At 34.3% G+C, this 20,779-nt stretch overlaps 1 protein-coding gene across 10 annotated transcripts in view; it reads right to left on the reverse strand.

Annotated features, from left to right (window-relative positions):
- Positions 1-20,779, reverse strand: part of DIAPH2 (diaphanous related formin 2) — a 186,690-nt gene that overhangs the window by 62,685 nt on the left and 103,226 nt on the right. For all 10 annotated transcript variants that reach the window (XM_050713503.1, XM_050713510.1, XM_050713507.1 and 7 more), the window contains one exon: positions 6,156-6,319. In XM_050713503.1, coding sequence (XP_050569460.1) covers positions 6,156-6,319 — 164 coding nt within the window. The remainder of the gene's footprint in view (positions 1-6,155; positions 6,320-20,779) is intronic.

Genomic DNA, 20,779 nt, shown 5'->3' on the forward strand with positions numbered 1-20,779 from the left:
ACTTGCTTTCACACAGCAAAATTATATACAGAGTCACAGGTTAAGCAAAGGGAAATAGTGGTTAAAGCTGCTATACAAAGCTAACAGAAGAAATGTCAAGATTTCTTGAAGGGCTGTGTTGAATTCTAAGTGCCGATGACTGGCCTTTATCTAGAACTATATATGCTGTAGATTCAATTAAAACACAGCATATTATATATATATATATATATATATATATATATATACACACACACACACACAGATAACCGATCTTCGAGGAAAACCTTCTCCAAGCACTAAGATCACCATCCTGTCATGCAGAAAGCTGAGGAGGTTTGGCAGGTTTAAGTGTGGTTGAACAATGAACTCTTGATGTAGCTCTCATGTAAAACAGAAAAGTTGAAAGCTAGAAGCATGGTTACACTACCCAAGAGAAATACAGCACTACTGCACAGGGAGGGAAAGAATTAAGGAAACCAAAGCTCAGTGGGAGATAAAATTGGCAAGTGATGTTAAAGGCAATGAGAAGGGCATTTACATCTACAAAGGCTGATTAAGGAAGAGATAGGTCTGCTGCTGAATGGAGTATGGAACCTAACCTCAGAGTCTCAGGTACTCAGTATAAGGAAGAGATAGGTCTGCTGCTGAATGGAGTATGGAACCTAACCTCAGAGTCTCAGGTACTCAGTATAAGGAAGAGATAGGTCTGCTGCTGAATGGAGTATGGAACCTAACCTCAGAGTCTCAGGTACTCAGTACCTTCTTCATCTCAACCTTTACCATCGCTGTCTCACAGGCTATTGGGGCAGCTGACTGATGTCATTGCAAGGCCTCTATTTCATCAAAAAGCTGCAGGACTCAAGGGACATCCCAAAGCCTGTGAAAAGCAAGTGTTATTCTCATCTTAAAAAGAGTGAGGAAAGCTTGGTGAACTACATACTACTCAGCCATCACTTGTGTTTTCAGGAAGTTCACAACACGATTCCTTCTGGAAGCCATTTCCTGTTACATTAAGAACAAGATGCTGACTGGAAACCAAAAGAATGGACTTAGCAGGGACAAATTGTGCCTGACCAACCCCGACTTCTGTACTGAAATGACTGACCGGCTCTGTGGAGGGGAAGGCAATGCATGTTTGTTGTTGTTTATCTTGGTTTTAGCAAAGCCTTCAACACAGTCTTCCACAGACAGGGTATCTCAATTCATGGAGATATTCAAAACATGGTCCCACGCAGCTTGAACTACTGCACTAGCTCTGCTTTGAGCAGGATGTCAGACTCAATGACTCTCTAGTATGTTCTTCCACACTAAATTACCTCATGATTCTATGGTATGTCTTATCATAAATGTTCACACCAGAAATGTTAGCAACAAAACCGAAAGCAGCAACCTGAAGAACTCCTGAACTTTTATTTGTTAGCAGCTGTAGTACAAGAAATAACACAGGAGAAAGACAAACAAGAAGAGCCAAGTCATCCGTATTTCAAAAAATACCTGGAATTATATTTTGGCCATCTACTTCAACCATTTACCATAAATGGGGAAAAAAAAACACTTAGAAGCAGCATGCAGGCACTACTCTGGTTTGGAAACAACACATTTAATAAGTAGGCGTGCTCTAGAGAACATCTGGAAATGCTGTATATACTCAGTTTTCTCCGATGGCTCCTGAATTCTTACCAGTGGTTATGAATTTTTACAGTAAATTCCACAGATTAAATGAGTTTCAGTGATTACTTGCTTTTTCTTGCCTTTTTCCTTAAACTTGAAAATGAAATGCTTTTTTGTCTTTTTGAAAAACTTTTCATAGCCATCAAAATGTTGCAGAAAATTTTAATTCTTTAAAATAATTTTCCTCATATAAAATAAAATCATTGTACTGCGAACTTCTAATGCTTGCCCTAGGCCTTCTTCATGCATATGGAAAAACTAAATCCTTAAACAAGAAGCTTTACGCCACTGAAGTCTACAAGGGTCTGCTCTAGTGGATAAAATAAGTCAGGAAATTCTCAAAAGACCTAATTACAATTACTACAACTAGTGTATATATCTGAACAAGTCAATTTGACTAAAGCACAAATTATACTAAGGAAAGAAAGCTTTTCCTTACGCTATACACGTCTCAGATCTCACTTTTTTATACTGAAGCTTTAATATTTAATATTTAAAGAGGCTTAGAAGATAATACAGATAAAAACTTTTAAAAACCTTAGCACCACACAGATAATTAACTATTCAGACCAACACATACAGCATTAAAACAGTATCTTACTAGACTACTGCCCGCTTCCTAAAATTATAAAGTGACACAAGAAATTAGCCCCACTTCTCTAGGAACTTGGAAAGATTATTTGTTGTCTGTCTTTTCTGTTTGGAATGCAAGTCTGATATTCCAAACCAGAATACAGAACTCGATAGTTCTGTCTTAGTAAACTGAATTAATTCCTGGAGATTTAGTCTTTAGGATAATCTCCCACCCTAAAAAAAAAAAAACATTTTATTGCAGTTTTTTAGTATTAAGTAAAACAAACATCATACAAATATCCTAAGAAGAGGTGACCATACATAGGTGTTTAGAAACTCCAAAAGCAGAATTGCTGGTGGATTCTGATCTCTGGAGGAGGTGTAACTCAAGTTTGCATCTGTAATTACTTTCCCTTAACACAAAAGGCACTTTACATCAATTAGGTAATAAAACAATTATGTTTTGCAATGCATTAATTTGCTGACTGCATTTACAGCACAAGATGAAGGTGTTGTGGAGGTATTATTCAAACACAATAACCTTGTAACAAGGATTATGAAAACGTACATGTGAGGTTATCATGACCCTCATTGACAAGGAGGTACATGACTATGTGGTGCCCACCAGAAAGATACTGTCTTCTTGATTTGTGAATAGCTAACATTTGTATATGAATTTTAAGAAGGAAAAGTCCATTAAAAGTAATTTAGTATGTAAGTGAAATACTAAAGACAGATTACATTGGAAAAAATGAAGAATAGTTGCAGTCTACTGAAAATATACAACTACTTGCTCAAAGTAAATCCTTTTTCTGCTAGATTTGACGTTCAAGGAGTATTTTATCTGTACCAAACACTCTGATAATATCCTCTTCCCCTCCAATAAAAGCAAAAAAGGAAAAAAGAAAACAAACGTCAAGATAAGTTTGCTGTCTGCTTTCAGTACTGTCTAGTAATCTTAAGAACACAGGTATTCCCGCACTCATACATAAAGAAAGTAAAGGACATTCTGGCAAATAAAACCCAGGTAACATCTCATGGTAAAAATTATCTGGGTAGTTTATAGAATTTACACCTCTTTTCCATATCCACAGAGGAGTATTTGCAGAAGACATGTACACAGCATTAACAAGAGGATTATGTGCATGTTGGGAATGATAATTAACAGTAGTTTGCTAGTAGTTTTCAACACCTTCATTACTCTGATTGCTACAGTTATTTCAGTGATTAAAAATAAAGTTAGAAATGCCCTAATTTTTAACAGTTTCCTAAAACGGTGAGAATTGGCTATCTGGAGCCTTGCTATAAGTACAAGTGAACAAAATGCATACAGAAGAGAAATTTATTCTCAATGCAAATTAAAATTCTTCAGTGACGTAATACACTTCCTTCCTCCCAAGTCACACTGCATTTACCTGCATTCTGTATTTAATGTGCAAATGTTCAAAGCCACCCGAACATTCTGGATTTAGAAGCAGGACCTCATTTAAGTGAGGTAAATTAGCAAATATTTGAAAAACAAATAAAAACAGATACTTCAAGGCCACATAACAATCATCACTGAAGTACAGTATTAGAGATGCAGTGAAATCCATTCCAGACAGTATTCTCACAAATGATATTTAGGAAATTCAGTGAAACTTAAAAATTGAACCACCAAAAAATTCGTAAATATACAGTTTTCTATAGTATAGGCTAACACCACATTACTTAACCCTAAACACAACTAATGTAAAATGCAAAAGCAATCCTAGGAAGCTGCTCTGAAGAAAAATGAAGTTACTGGTGGACAATTGGTTGGATGAGAGGCAGCAGTGTGCCTTTGGAGCAAAGAAGTTTGAATGCACAGTCAACTATTTTAAAAGTACAGTAACAGGTTGAAGGAGGCAATTCTTCCACTTTACCACTCCTTGTAAAAACACGTCTGGAGGAGTTCCGTGCCCAGAATGAGTTCCAATGAATACTGGAGCGTGTCCAGTAGTTGATATCAAGATGGTCATGAGGTTGGAGCATATGACAAGCAGAAGCTGAGAACTGAGTTTGTTCTCCTGTAGGAAGAGAAGGCTCTCGGGCGACCTAATTGCTATCTACACAACATAATGGGATGGTGTACAAATGACAGATCTAGATTCTTCTCAGAGGTGCAAAGCAATTGAACGAGAGACAATAAATACAGTCTCTTATGTTACAATTTTTTTCCTATTCTGCCACCACAAGTGTGATCACTGTGGAAAACAGACTCAGAGAGGTCATGAAGTCTCCATTCCTGAATAAAAATTTAACTGAACAAGGCCCTAGGCTACCTGCTGTAACTTGACCTTACTTTGGATTATATAGGTGGATTAAATAATCTCTGAAAGTCCAATCAACATAACCACATGAATTTAGACATAACACAGCCAACAACAGTGTTGATGTTGTAAATATGACATAAAAATTAAAAGCTCATAAAATAACCTGATTTGTGTCTTTGCAGACTGTGGAACTTATATCAGCAGAAGATTTATTGCATTCATACATTTGAAATTTTGGCACCCCAAGCCTTGTGGTAATTCCTGCCAGTGGGATTAATCCTAGATTTTTCTTGAGTTGACTCTTTGTTCTTTAAATTACCAAAATATTAGACATATATAAAGTCTTAACTATTATTATAATATATATTATAGCCATCATATTAAAGGATAAAGGACAGAATAACCACTCTATTTTATAGAATACGACATTTTATATAGAAAATATATAACTATTATACCTTGACATGAAAAGAGATTTGTCTCCTGGACAAGCATACAGATAAATCTCGGAGAATTTTCTCCTTAAATAAGTAGCAATGAATTAAAGCTGATCCCACCTTCCCCGCCGTTATTATTCATTCACTTCAAATACAATTATAACCAGCAAAGAGCAACAGGCTATTAGTCAGATCTTGAGGTAGTCAACAAAGAAGGAATAGACATACTTAAGTAACTGGAAGTATTTTCATTCTAATATGCTCTCTAGAAAACCTAGATATTTGTTCTCTGGCTCTTATCACCTTCAAAGCTGTTTAAATACAGACTTGAGGACAGATTTTTCACCACAGTATTTGGATATTGCTAGTTTGAAGTCTGTTTCAAGTAGTTACAACGAAGTAGACTTCAAAAATTAGACATCCATGTTTGAAAATGTAAGCTTTGGATTTATGGAAAAGTAAATGCATTGAAATAGCTTATGACAACTATTCCTGTTTTTGACACATCTTCATGCAGATGTGTTGGCCTACTTACTAACTATAAAAAAAATTGTCAATTTGCTTACAGTAAAAAAAGAATAATTACAGCCAAATTAAAATGAACAGTCAGATATATTGTAGTAAAAGTTTACTAATACAGTAAACTTAACACTAAAATTACATTTTAAAGTGGTTATTCATCCATCACACCAAAAACCGAAATTCCTATGATTATGTGATGAATTAAGCCAGATACTGGCAATAGACACATCTCAGAGCTACAGCTGCATGGTAAACAGTGGTATTTCCAAGCGATGTTAATATTCTCTAGAGACATAATGTGACACTCCAGGCACACTAAGAGTTATTCACTAAGAGTTTGTGTTTTTTTGGTGGTTTTCATTTTTGTTGTTTGTGGCTTTGTGAGGTGGGGGGGGGGGGTAGAGGGGAAGGGGAGGGTTGTTTTTTTTTTTTTTTTTTTACACGTTTTCTGATTATCCATGTCTTGCTCACATTGACAGTTGGGTTTGCAAGTTAAAGAATTATAATTATCAGTGACCAAAATCAAATTAATTCTGGACACATGCATCTGACACCCTGCCACAGCATAAAACAAGAAGTTAACTAAAACTCTAGGAAGAAAGAAGAGGAAGGAATTAAACTTGAGAGAACCCAAAGGAAAAATAAGAATATATGATGTTTTGCAGACATTACTTACCAAAAACAGAGTTCTGAAGTTGCTCAGATCGCCGAAGAATTCTTCTATGCTTACTGCTTTGGGATCAAAGCTAAAGTATTCTCCCAAATTTTCATACAATTTAGTCATGTTGTTGTGCATGTTGGACAGTTTTTCATACTGTTCTCGCGCACTCTCAGCGAAGCTGTAAGGTTTTGTTAAGGAAAATGATTCATGTGTAATTAAATCTACCAGCAAAATATAAACAAGAAAAAAAACTTCAGTACTAAGTCTGTAGAATCATAAAATCTGCTAGTATTGTCTCGCTGTCAAGTGGGACATTTTTTGTGTGTTTATATGTATATGAGTACGTTCCAACATAAGAAGGTAGAAAATTTCCTTTATCCTGTTGGCTTAGAAGTCTAGTCTAGCTCAAAAATTATACTGAATACACGATCATAGTTCAAAAGCACTTATGCCCCCTTGTATGTTCAATATAGGTAATACAGCTACATAATTTACCTGGAATACTGTGTTCAACTCTGGGTCCCCCAGCACAAGAAGAACATGGAAGTATTAGAATGAGTTCAGAGTAGGGCCACAAAAAATGATCAAGAGACTGGAGCCATCTGTCCTATGAAGACAGGCTGAGAGCACTGGGGTTGCTCAGACTGGAGAAGAGAAGGCTCTGGGGAGATCTTGTAGCAGCCTTCCAATACCTAAAGGGGGCCTAAAGGAAAGCTGGGGAGGGACTCTTTGCCAGGGAGAGCAGTGACAGGACAAGCAGTAATGGCTTTAAATTAAAAGAGGGGAGGTTTAGATTAGATAAGGAGGAAATTCTTTACTACAAGGTGGTAAGGCACTGGAACCGGTTGCCCAAAAGAGGTTGTGGATGCCTCATCCCTGGAAGTGTTAAAGGCCAGGCTGGATGGGGCTTTGAGCAACCTGGTGTAGTGGAAGGTGTCCCTGCCCGTGGCAGGGTGGTTGGAGTTAGATGATCTTTAATGTCCCTTCTAATACAAACCATTCCATGATAATTTGATCACAGGTTATGAATACACAAAGATGACAGCTATACAAGATGCTGAGGGGTAAATGTTCTCTGTCTTTCAAGTCGGTTTACAAACAAATTCTCAAAAACTCAAGAGTTCTAAGCTAGCAAGAAAGAGCAAATAACAGGACAGGAAAAAAACCAAAAACATTCTTCTCTAAAGAACGTCCAGACATTTGTCTGTTGCGGTGGAAGTAAAAAGCTGGATGATAATTGCCAGCTACTCAAATGCACCACAGAACGAAACCCAAAACACGAGTATCTAATGCAAATGTACACTTTTATATTAGGTAATATCAAACCTAAATCAATCAGAAATTCTCAACAATATTAAATCAGAGATACTAAAAATACCTGAATTCTTTAAGTACTAGTGATAAACAGGTAATGAATTGTTGTACAATTGGAAATGAAACCACGGAAGTTGACAAGACTGTTGTCTATATCCATTCTGTTCCATGCTCTTTTATCCTCTCCCACACTGAAAGAAGTACCTATTGCTTTCATTTCCATGAAATGATATTATTAAAAGGTCACAGTGTATTACACATTGTATTAGTAACTGAAGAGTGTAGAAATGAATCTTAGACTGATTTCCATCCCAGCAGTGATCGTTAAAAGTTTGCCATAATCATTTTAAATAGAAAAAAGGAGATTTTTTTATTTCTATGTGGAAAATTAGTTTTAGAATAACTTATTCGTAAACATAGAAATAGTACAAGCTGTAAAGGGAAATATTACTTTGCCTTAAAGCTAGTTAAGTTTCAGTCTGCTGTTTTATTTTGTTGTGGTTGTTCGTATCTGCAAAGATATAAACTCACAAATCACTGTAAAAAAACAGCTCGTACATGATTAAACTAGTTCTGTGGATCACAAATTGTAGCTGATTAACAGGTTGTGCTGGATGTATCAAAACCGAAGAACAAGAAGATACGAGTCATTCCCTGACCCACAGAAACCATGCAGCCTGACTCCCTGTGGCTTTTATCTGTAATGACTGTCTTCCATGCATATTCTCTGATACTTAATACAGCAATGCTCATGACTCAAAGTTTCCCCATACTTGTGTCTCTAATCTGAGACTCTGCCTAGTTATCACATTACTAACTAAAAAATATCTGAGATCCCTAACTCTCTGCAAAAACAACAAACAACCCAGAAACTAATTACGGGAATGAGACATAAAGACTTGATATAAACAACTTATTTTTGAGATCAGACTGAGCCCCAGTACAATTCTTCTGAAATCAGCCAATAAATTGCATAATTAACAAAAGAGAGGAAATATAGGTAGATGTTCTGTTCCTAACATCTGCTCCTTGGTGTTTGGATGTTGGTGTTGAGCACTTAAGAGGCTATGTCATTTCATAAGTTATGTGCAAGAGTGTCAAGGCTGAAAATATATTTTATTGGAAGGATGATTAATATTTTGTTTGAATTTTCCTGCTCTAATTTCAGGTCATCTAAAGTCATTTAAAAATTGGTTCTTTGAAGTATGATGGAAAAACTTTTTATATAATATAAATTTCTCTCCTGGGAAAAATATTTTCCAAGTAATCCCCTCTTCTTCATTAAAGCCTCAGTATCATAAAAAGAAAGTTTTATCCTTTTGCTAGCTTTACATGTTCATTTAGGATGGCAAAAAGATGAAAATGCTGTGATGGATATTAATAAATATCTTTTTTTTTTTTTTTTTTTTAACAGTATCTACCTATATAGTTTCATACCAGGGCAAAGACAAGACTAATAACTATATTTTCATTTTAGTTCATGAATTTTAACATGCCTGGTTAGAATTTCAAGTGCAGAGCATTGAATCCTTCATCTTAACACAAGACAAACCTGGTATAGTTCAGTGTTCGATGACATTTAGCTGTATAAAAGGAAATGAAAATTTAATGGCAAGAATATATTAAATAGGTAATAATGTCACATTACTGAATTATTGAGCAGAGTCTAAAAATTTCTTAGAAAAACACCAACCACCTTACAGTCAGCAGACTACTGTCTTGGACAACCCACCAAAAATACTGAGAAACAGAAATACAAAGATATGCAATTATACAAATTACATCTGCGGTTCCTTTCAAAAAAGCTCATAATATAAAACCAAATTAATATACCAGAAATGATAAGAAAGTCTGAAAGAAAAGAAAAAACTCATATATTCTAGATATGAAACTATTTGAGACAAACCTCCCAAAGTCAAATTCACCATTAAGGTTGCACATGCGACTTCAGAAATAACAATAACCACCACAATGAAAAAAAAAAACAATATTTCTACTGAAACTAGAACATATTTAAGAGCAACACTGTATAAACATATACTATAGTTTCAACACTAATGTTTTTCGTTCAGTAAGTTCCAAACTGCAAATAAGAAATACCATTAATGGATGACTTGTAAGAGAAAGGAAAGTCAGCAATGTCAGATTAATATGATGAGCAAAGAGAATGGACTATTTTAACTGTACTTAATGTTAAAGAAAACAAGTCAGTGCTGTAGAGACAATAGTTTCAAAGACCATATCCAGTCATGTTAAGAAAATTATTCTTAGTCACACGATATGCTTCTTACAATCTTCATATTTATAAAATAATAGTAATTTGAAATATCACCTTGAAATATACAGTAATTCCAGAAGGGAATTACTGGCCACCACTTGGGCAACTCTGTACACATAAGCCTTAGTAAAGTTTTGAAATACTTATTTCAGTGGTTACTAGGTAAAAAAGTTTACACTCTTTAATAAAATTCCACTTCTTATTTCAACAGTACTGTAGATGGCAACTACAAAAAATGACTGAGATTTTCTAAGCATCAAGTCTGAATTTTTGAAGCAGTGTTAATTTTAAAATTTATGGAGGAATTCCAGATGTCATGACCTCTTTCACTTGTTTCAACACTTGACCCTGCATTTAAATATAAAAAGTAAATAAATCACTGTTCTAGTAACTGATACTAATATATGGTTTTATCGTATAATCCAGTAAAATTCTCTGTATGTCATATCTCCAGAGAATTTTAAAGAAATTAGACTCCCTATTAACTTCTGCTGCCAAATTTTAGTTATCAACAAATTCCAGTTTTTTCTAGTCTTTCTGTCAAAAGAGAAAGGCTGCGAAACTTTCAAACTTCTGTTTTTCCTCCACAAAATGTTTTTGTTTGCTTTTGCATTGCTGCAAACTTGAGTTTCCACCCAATTCTTACAGATAAGTCACTACACCAATGATCTTCACATTTTGAAATAGGACCAGGTAACTATGTCACTATGCCACTAGGCTACCTCATTATGTCAGAGAGAAAGAATCTCCAATTGCTGTCAATACTAGATTTGAATTATGTATCAATATATAGGAACGGTATCATGGTACTTCCAAGCTTTTGTTTGGTTTCTTTCAAGTAAACAGATGAGAAAAAATATCAGAGTGATGAAGGTTAAAAACCTTAGATCTGCTGGATGGTTAGTTATCACTTCAACCATAACATTCACTATCCATATATCAATCATTGTTTTTCTGTTAGTTACTCCAAAAATTCCTCAACACTCCATTTACTATTCTGAAAATGGTTGATTTCCATCGGAGTGTTCTGTATCTCAGATAACAAAGTTTAATTAAACTGGCTTATTAAAATTTCCATTACAAATTACATGTTTGAATGTTTCTCTGTGCTGTCCTGAAATGAACTATGGAATTAGTGTCTACAATACTTAAAGTAAAAGGGAATGCAGCTGCATGACATACCACCTTATCATTCTGAAGATACACATACATTCCACAACTCTTCAAAAGGACAAATACAGCTGCAATATCTGGGGAAACAAATACAGTTAAGTATTGATAAAATTACAACTTAGTTATTAAACCAACACAGAGTATGTAAATGCTACCAGTATAAAACTAGCCTATTATCTCTACTGCAAATTCTTTTATTTCGGAAAAACGGAAATTTGTATTATTATTTTAACCGTCATTAACTTATTGTCAGTCAGTTCAGTGCATAACATGCTGCTGCCAACACCAGTGAAAATTAATAAACCAGCCGAAAAACTGCCTATTAAAAGAACTTAAAACTCAATCTGTTGGAGCCCCAAATGAAGTAATAGGGGGAGAACTAATTAGGCATAAAAGAACTATATAAATAACCATACAACAGCTGAATTTTGTTTATATGTCTTCATGATGCATTAGATAAACCATACAAGTGGTATTAAAAAAACATTTATGACACACCTCATCATAAATGTTGCATTTTACTAATATGAATGTGTGGATTAGTGTATCTGCTTGCAAATTCGCCTTATTCATAGGTGGCACTTGTCATCCTCGGCAGTAGGAAATTAGCAACAAACAGACATTAAGTGTACGGTTGATCAGACAGGATGAGGAAATGATTTGAAGACTGCGCCTCCACAGAGGGGTCTGTGTTCATACCTAATAGTACTCCAATGAAAAATCACAACCTAATTTGGCCTTCCATATCTTCTGAATCAAGTGCTGACATGCAGCCAAACTGAGCTTAAATGAGTGACTGAGCACTGACACAGATAGCCCAGAGAGGTTGGGGAATCTCCCTCCCTGGAAATACTCAAAAGCCACCTGGACATGGTCTTGTGAAGCCTGCTCTAGTTGGCCCTTCTAGAGCAGAGGGGTTGGACCTGATGAACTCCAGAGGTCCCTTTCCCATCTCAACCATTCTGTAATTCAGTAAAATCGAGATGTATAAATAGAATAACCAACACCTTCTTCATAATTTCAACTTTACACTGTAACATCTCAAAGAATTTTCTTCAGCTAGATACACAATGCAACTTCATGCCATTCAAAAATCCCAAACTTACCAACAAGTTTTATGCACTGTACTTAACCCTAGCAGAGCTTTTACCACTCCAAGCACGCCAGAATGAAATCTAACTATGAGGACTGCCAAAGAGAGACATGAAACACTAAGAACATACCAGTTGTCAGAATCTTCACTATTAACTATAAACACTCAGTTCTAAAATTACCTTGCCGAATAGTTATTTCAGCAAATTGAAGTCTTGATTAAACTTGTCAACTAGTATTTTGTGAAATGCTGATGATCAGAGTAACTACATTTATTAAAAAATACTGGCAATTCAGTTTTAGTAAGTAAAAGGACCAGATACTTGCAATGCCTGCCCTGTGTTTGATTTAGCTTTCTATCTGTACCTAAGCCAAATCACTGTTTGATTTAACACATACAAAAAACGCCTACACCTGTGCTTCAAAAAACCATCTGTGAAAACAATGTAATCTCCTGACATCCTTACTTGAAATTAAAGCCTTAAGTAGACTGCTTGCAAATCTATATAGCCATACACTACTCACAGTAAAACACTCCCCCCACCCCAGGGATACACCTATCTACTACTATTAGAAAAATACACTTGAACAAGAATACGAACCTTTTAATTACTTCCAAATAACTACCAGTTAGTGTCAAAATGTACCGAAAATATTTCAAGTACACATTCTGCATTCCATCATTTCAAGCTAGGATATCATTTCAGAGCAGGACTCTGGATTATGGAAAAGCCAAAGGAGGCTAAAAATATATTTTACATCGCTACAAGAGAAACTTTTATACAATATTGTCATCATCTTTAATAAAGGGTGTATCACTGCTCTGCTCGTAGTTTCTAATCTCTAAGCTCATCCATAATAGAGCATTCTTTGAATTGAACTGCAGAAACAAACAAACAGAACTTATTAGCTGAAGACAAATTCAGCTTTAATAACAGTAAGTCATTTACAGAGAGAGCTTTATTTTCATCTGCTATCAGTAAGTAAACAGATACTAACAATTTTATCATTCAAACTACATATATAATACATCTCTCTGACTACAGAGAAGACGACTTCTGGAACACACAGATAATTATGAATCACAATTATATACCCAATCTTTTATTCCCATAGAAAGCCTATCTTTTCTGGAAGAAAAAAAATACAGCAGAAATCTTCATTACAATACACTTTGTATACACAAATTAGAACCCAAAGAAATCAAGACCCAAACAAAGAAAAACATTTTACCTGCTTATATAAAATCACATCCTTTTGAAGAATTTAAAGATTCACTAATAAAATATCAATTAAAAGTTCAGTGTAGCGACTTGTTTCTCAAAACAAAGCAAAAGAATTCATCATTTGACAGAGTAGCCTGCGGAAGGGGAGGGGAGCGTTGTTGCTCCTCATTTATACATCTAAGGGTTCTGTGCCTCTCCCTAGCCTCAATTACAGCTGCATTCAGTGTGTACAGACACTATTTAAGTGTTTGTGTCCATGGAAGTGAAGCACAAAGATCATAACCATCTGATAAAAATACTAATTGTGGCCTACTCATTCTCCCTAAATTGCAGACTCACTCCGAAGTGATGTTAATCATCGAGGCCTTTCTGACTTGGCCCTAAATAGCCATAAAACTTTCATCTTCATAAACATGAGAAAATATCAATGCTTTCTAACTCCTAGCTCTAAGTATTCACATCAATTTCGAATTTTCATCAATTCAAGCTTCTCAATAATAGTAAGACTCTTTCCATTGACTACACATATACCTCTTTAATATACACAAAAGAAAGCTTCTATCAACAACATTTCAATAGTGCCTTTTTACTTATTTATACTCCTATTAATCAGGAAACAGAGATCAGTGCCCATTTCTCTAAAAGTTCCATAGAAACTCTCTAGGCAAAAATTGATAAATAAAAGTCTATTTACAAAATATTCAGTACAAGGAGCAAAGCTCCACAAGCTGTTTCTTAAATTGGTTTATATTAGAAAAGCCTGCTCAAATACTTATAAGGCTGATATAGGAGCTTTCTCTGGTAGCATGAACAAGTAAACTTTAAAAAGTAAGTAAGAGTAATTGGCTACTCAAACAGCATACATAAAAGTCAGCATTTATAAAGCCACAGTCTATCAAGAAGGGAAGATATTCGCTATCTTAAATGGATAAAAAGAAGGTTGGAAAACCCTTGAAATTATAGTTAGGTATTAACCTAAATTAACCTAAAGCCACTGTTTTTTGTTTATTTAAATTTTTTTTTTCCAGAGGAAAAGACAGTTACCTGACCTGAGAAGTTAATAAATCTGTATCATTTTTTTCATAACTAATAGGAAAACAATTCCCCCAAGTTTATACTGTTGCCTATTTTTTTTAAAGTATTGTTAACTAAAAAAAGAAATATCAGAACAATTTTAAAAAGCACTAGAATGCCTGATAGCAAAACAAACCTCAAATCCTGACAAAACCAAGCCTTTATTTCTACTGATGAAGTCACCAGAATTTTGAAACTACTTCTAGAAAAATACACTGAAATGAATTGAATTTACTAACACTGCCTGAGAGCTAAAAAACATAGTTCCAAGAGAATGGCAAAATGCCATTCATGAATGAAAGAAGTGGACTATTTAGCTTCATGTGTTCTGAAATGGAAGTTGACAGCTATTAAAAACAAGAAAAAAGACTACACCAGATTAAGAATTAAATTTATAGTTAGATGTAGGTTTAGGTTATACATATATAGGTATGTATGTTATATATACATAGATTATATGTAGGTTTTATATATATATATATACACATATATATATATATATATGCATAACATCACACACAGCTAATATTGGTTATATGTTTCATGATCTATCCCCCCAATTCTTAAATCTTTTTACACCAATAGCACATACTTCAATGATGGCATAAAAAAAAGGGTAATTGATGGGAGTCCTAGAATAACAACTGTAAAAAGATGACACGGCAAACAAATGAAAACTGACATAAAATTACAGCAGAAAAAGAGAGAATTTATCCAGTTTCTTATCCCAGCTTCATAATGCTTTACAAATTTTCGTTTTTCTTCACTATGCTTGTACAAAATTCATAAAACTCTGTTAAGATCCTTCACAGGTCAGATCACATTTTTACCTGAAATCTCATACTAAGATTTCTGAAAAGAAGTTGCTTCCTATCTACTTTATGCAGATGCTTTTCCAGCATGTTTTACAATGGAAACCATCTTGATTTTCATCTAATCCTCATTTGTGATATTTTGGGTTAAAAATTATTTGAAACAATATGAAGAGTCATATTCTATAATTTTTTGGACATCTCTCTCATTTATAGTGGTGCCAAGCAACTAACTCTAACCACTATTTATGCATTAGAAAGCAACACAGAAGACATGATAACCAAGAAAATATTGCAAGAGTAATGGATTTCTAGTGCATCTTCCCTGCAGAATAATTATATGAAAATCTGGAGAAACAAAAACAAGAAAACCAAAAAGCAGCTATTAGAAACAAAATGATACTGCAAAATTTGTTTCTTGTATTATATTCAAATTAACTAAATACTGATGTTTCAAATAACACAAAGCATTGACACTATGAAGTTTTATCAACCATTTAAATATTAATTTCAATTAATTAATTATTAATTTCAGCAAAGCCACAGTAAGGTAGCCATTCCTAGAAACACACTATTAGTTTTGGAACATAAAATGAGACGCCTTGAGCAATAATTACAGCTTTGTGTGCCCTAAATCTTTCAGAGAATCTGCAACCATATTCCCTTTCTCTTTGATCGTACAGTTTTTCCTCACTTCATCTGGATTTAATTACGAGAAGTATGTTTGAGCTGTCAGTTTTACCCTTGTTTAACAAGCTTCAATCAGTAGACGTGATGGTTACTTCATCAAGTTTTTTTTTTTTTTTTTTTTTGGGGGGGGGAGTAAAGTGTGGGGAAGGAATTGAGAAGTGACTAAGTTACATGTTTCTAGGTTTCCTTCAGTGCTGCAATGTCATGAAGCCCTCATTATCTGTTTTTTTTTTTTTCCAAATTTGGAAAAAAAAATCACTCAGTACAATGTTTTAAGACACTAGATGTTTAAAATCAAAGGAATGATTTTAAAATTGATGGACAAACAGATATCTAATAAAAAAGCCACCTGATTGAAAAATGTTGAATAAGTTTATTCAAATAAATTACTTACTGCAAAGAACTGTTGTAATGAAGTGTTCACAAATTCAAGTACAGGGAAAAAAATGAGTGTAATCTAAAAATGAGTCTGTTTTGCAGCAAAATAGTATTTTGAACACCAGGTGCAAATTTAAAACCACTCTTCATGTATAATTTGAGTAATACAGTTTATGTCTTGAATTTTCTTTCCAGATACTAATACCATAAATATGTAACCACCCTTGTAGACCCCTTTTCAGGGTTGAAGAAGCACACAGGGCAAAATGTAGTTCCACAAACTGCAAAATTTTTTTTCAAGGAATTTTGTTTTGGTATCTAATGCTGCAGTTAAAGGGACTCATAGTATGCACTCTCCCATTAATTTCAGATTTTAAAATAAGCATATAGCAATTAGAAAATGGATCTCTAAAGAATTATTATTTTAGCAGTGCACAATAGTTTTTTTTATTAAAAAATCTATATTAGTAATCTCTACAAATTGATTTAATATAGATTTAAGGACAAAAGCAGTTTCCCTCGGGCAATTATTCACAATCAAGGCAACTTTAAATTTTCCATGTATTTAAGTAGATTTTTGTTCATATAAGTTTGCTCTTAAAAATCTCGAAAACATCCAGGCTTTTCCTCCAACACAGCTTTTCAAGTCTGCTTAGATTTCTGTTCAAAATTCTTCTCTCACTACTTGGCCAACATATATGTGCTACAAATGCACTTCAACCTTTGCCCTTTTCTTGTATTAAATTCTCTCTCAATCTTTCTCAGTCTCTCTCATAAGCATCTCTTATGCTTTAAAGCATAATTCTAGATGGGCAGTCTTTAAAGTGCAGAACAGAATAGAGCTCCCTCATGTGGTCTATCTATATAATCTCAGGGATTAAACAAGCAACCAAACCAGAAAATTGATAATGTTTTGTATAATACTATTTTCATTTACACTGAAAGAATTACAACAGCTTTAATACACTTACGAAAAATTATATGATCTGACAAAGATAAATTAGTAAACCCTTTTGTTTCCTATTTTTGGCTTTATAAACTCTCCCTTCTGTTTTCCTCTCCTCCAGGCCCATCCACTTACCTAACACCTACAGTTTTTCCTTCCACCATACCATTTTACTGTCATTGCCATTCACAAACTCCAGCACATCATCACTTCATCTGCTACTTTGCACGTCATATCCTCAAAATATGACTACTCCCTCTTCCTGCTATATACTTTCCAAGATTTTGGCTTCTAGCAGCTTTTCTCTTCAAACTTTTCTTTGAAAGGGAAATGCAGTGGAACTGGCTGATAGAGATGCAACTGTAACATCCAAGTTCAACAGTACAAAAAAATCGACTTCCATTTTCAGCATCTGTAAACACTGCCCTAACAGTACATACGCAAGTCTGTATGAGCTTCCATAAGCAAAACATACAGTGTTACAACATAATTCATATATCAATAATAAAACAACCCCAGAAAGTCAAAGTCACAAGAAAAGGAGGAAGTACAAAGCACCAATCCATATTCCTATGAACTCCCCCCAGCTCTATACACAAGCCATGCCTTAGAGCATGATGCAGACTTGTCTACCCCAGTAATCTACCTTCTACCTAATTTGCACCCGAGGGAAAAAAAAAAATACACATCTATATACATATGGAAATTTACTGAGGGCCTGTGTCTGGCCAGAAAATATATTTCTAGCAAAAATAACTTTAAAAATGACTCATATGCTTATTCAAGTTCCTTGCTTAATTGTCTTGGCAAAAAGTACTACTAGTGCAAAAGATAACCCCCCCAACCTGACAACTCTATTTTTAACTCCATATGTAACAATTCTCAAACTTATCTAACTTCTTCCACATATATAGTATCTACATAACTGTAACAAAAATACCTCAATACACTTCAAAAGCTACCCCCACTCAACAAAATAAAGAACATTCTCTTTGCAAAATCAGAATAACTATTTTTTTTTCTCTCTGAGGTAATGTGAACACATGATCTATACTGCATTCCCAACTGTGCTTGCTTCTTGCAGTGCACACTTTTGCAAAGTTATTCTCCCCTGATTATGTCCTGATTGCATTTTTATTCTCCCAGGGCCCTTTTATACTCCTCTCACTTGTGTTTCTATTATTTACTGATTTAAGTGAATCTTGCCATATTAGACTTGACCAATTTAAAGTTTTCCTAATTCTATTTCACTGAATGACTATAACAAAAAAAAACAACTAACACACAATAACTCAACTTGGAAAGTATCTGCTATTTGATGGCATGCAATCAAAACAGACTCACAATTCTTTTGATGCATAGTGCACCAAAAAGGGAAATACTTTTATCTCAACATAGCTTAGGTAAAAATTCATGTATTTTGTGTGTTAAAAAAAACACACACACAAAACCCACCAACATATATTCCAAGACATTTCATACTTTCAATATCCTTTATTAGAGCTGAAAGAGAGATAATAAAGGAGATGGATTTAGATTTGCAACAGATAGTGCATTCACTCTGTTTCAAGATAAACCCACTACTCTGTATACCCTAAAAGAAGCCCTTATAATTCCACACCTGCTTTCTACATTAACAGTTTCTTCCTTGTGAAGAAAAAACTTGACATAAAACTTCACTAAAACTTCATAAAACATAAAACTTCAGTAAAACTTCACATAAACCTCCTTCATCCTCCAAACCATTCTGGTCAACAAGGAACAACAAAGAAAACATTCTTAATGTTGGTCTCTCTCAGTACATGACCATGCAGGAAGATAACACTCAAACTCCTCTTTAATAGAAGTGTCTCCCTAATATGGTCATGATATAAGGTATCATTACATGAATGAAAATGTTTCACTTAAAATGGATAGAGTAAGAAACTGTGTAGCAATTCTGAATTTTTATAAAATTATGAATTCTGAAACCATAAAATATTGTGGGAGTTCTAGTAAGTACTAAGACAAGGGGAACACCAGTATCACGAAAAATTGATTTTTCCACTGATTTTAGGAATCCTAATTTGGGGAAACAATGATCAACTCTGTCATTTACTGTATTAAACAGCAAACCAAACCCAAATGTATTTCATCCACAACACCAAAAGGAAAATCATTACAGTCGAGTAGTAAAATATGTTGCCTTATTACAGCAATTAATCATTGTAAGTTAATTTTGCATAAAGATTCAAAGTATTCATGTGCTTCATACTACAGCTGACACAACAGGATATTGTATTGCATGTCTAGAATATTTACATACAATAGGAACACTGCATTTAACCTTATACGTTACAGTGAAGCCTGTTGGCCTTCATAGCATATAGACAGTCATACAAAATGTGACACCAGTCATGCAAACAATTCAAAGCAATTACAGTAGGGGGATTAATATTTTTTTCAGGGTCAAAAATTATTGAAGCGAAAGGATTAGTAAATTCCACAAAGCCATATTAACATTTCTCCATGGAAATTAAATTGAATAGCAACATTTATATGATGGCTGTCACTGAAACAACATGGAAGAAAAATGACACAGAGACAATCCCAGAAACTGTGAACATTGCTGTATTGCTCAGGACTGACATCTTCAGAAAGCATTTCTGACATCATACCTTCTAATTGCAATAGATCCTGGATGTATTTCTGACATGTTGATTACCTAGTTTTTAAATTGGTACCTTCAAAAAGGCTAGTCTGTACAATCAGATCATTTTATATGCTGAAGAAAAAATCTCTACGAACTGAAATCACAGCAGTGCATGAGCTCAAATCTCTCATATAGCAGTCTCTCTGCCCCCCCTCATAACTTAATAATGTCAATATGTCAAACATAACTAAACATAGTACAAGTTGCTTTGAATCTGATTTTGAACTTTGCAGGGTCAGTTCTTCAACAGGATTCAGAATGCTGAGATGCTATGAGCTTGAACAATTAGCAGTGCAAAAATAAAAAAGAAAAGACTGTTCATTGATGCCCTGAATTTTCTAAGAGAGCTGCGAGTTGGGAATAGAAAAGCAGATTATATGTATATACTAATTCTTCCCACCTTCTATCACAGTGCTTTCAGAAGTGGGATATTCTGCCTATGCTGATCAAATACAGCAGACCTTTGGATGTACTTCTAAGAATTACAAGCACGATCAGTTTAATCAAGTTTGTCTTGGTTGCTTTAGCATACTCATTTAAATATGATGAGAGTGTTCAGACAGAAGAGGTTCTTAAATGTAACCTCTTATAACATGATATACTGTTGATTTTCTTTTTAAAAAGTGCATTCCATTGATTCTTTTTGTGCATTTAGTGCAACACAATATTAATACAAATTTGGGGTATACACATACAGTGGATCTAAGTCAAACAGCCAAGCAACTCATTTAAATCTTAAAAACATTTATCTACAAGTGACAAATTTAACGTTCTCGCAGTTCCACAAACTTAGAATAAAGCATTCTGGATGTAAATTTAAACATATACCAACGGCATGAGATTCTTCCTTTGCACATCATGTTAACCAATTATGCGAAATTGAATAAAAAAGCCTACAGAATATGTAGTAGAAGGTAGAAGCTCTTAGGAACATTTTAACATCTCATTAACAGCAAATCCAAGT

This window comes from Cygnus atratus, chromosome 13 (genome assembly GCF_013377495.2).
Source record: "Cygnus atratus isolate AKBS03 ecotype Queensland, Australia chromosome 13, CAtr_DNAZoo_HiC_assembly, whole genome shotgun sequence".
Lineage (NCBI taxonomy): Eukaryota > Metazoa > Chordata > Aves > Anseriformes > Anatidae > Cygnus > Cygnus atratus.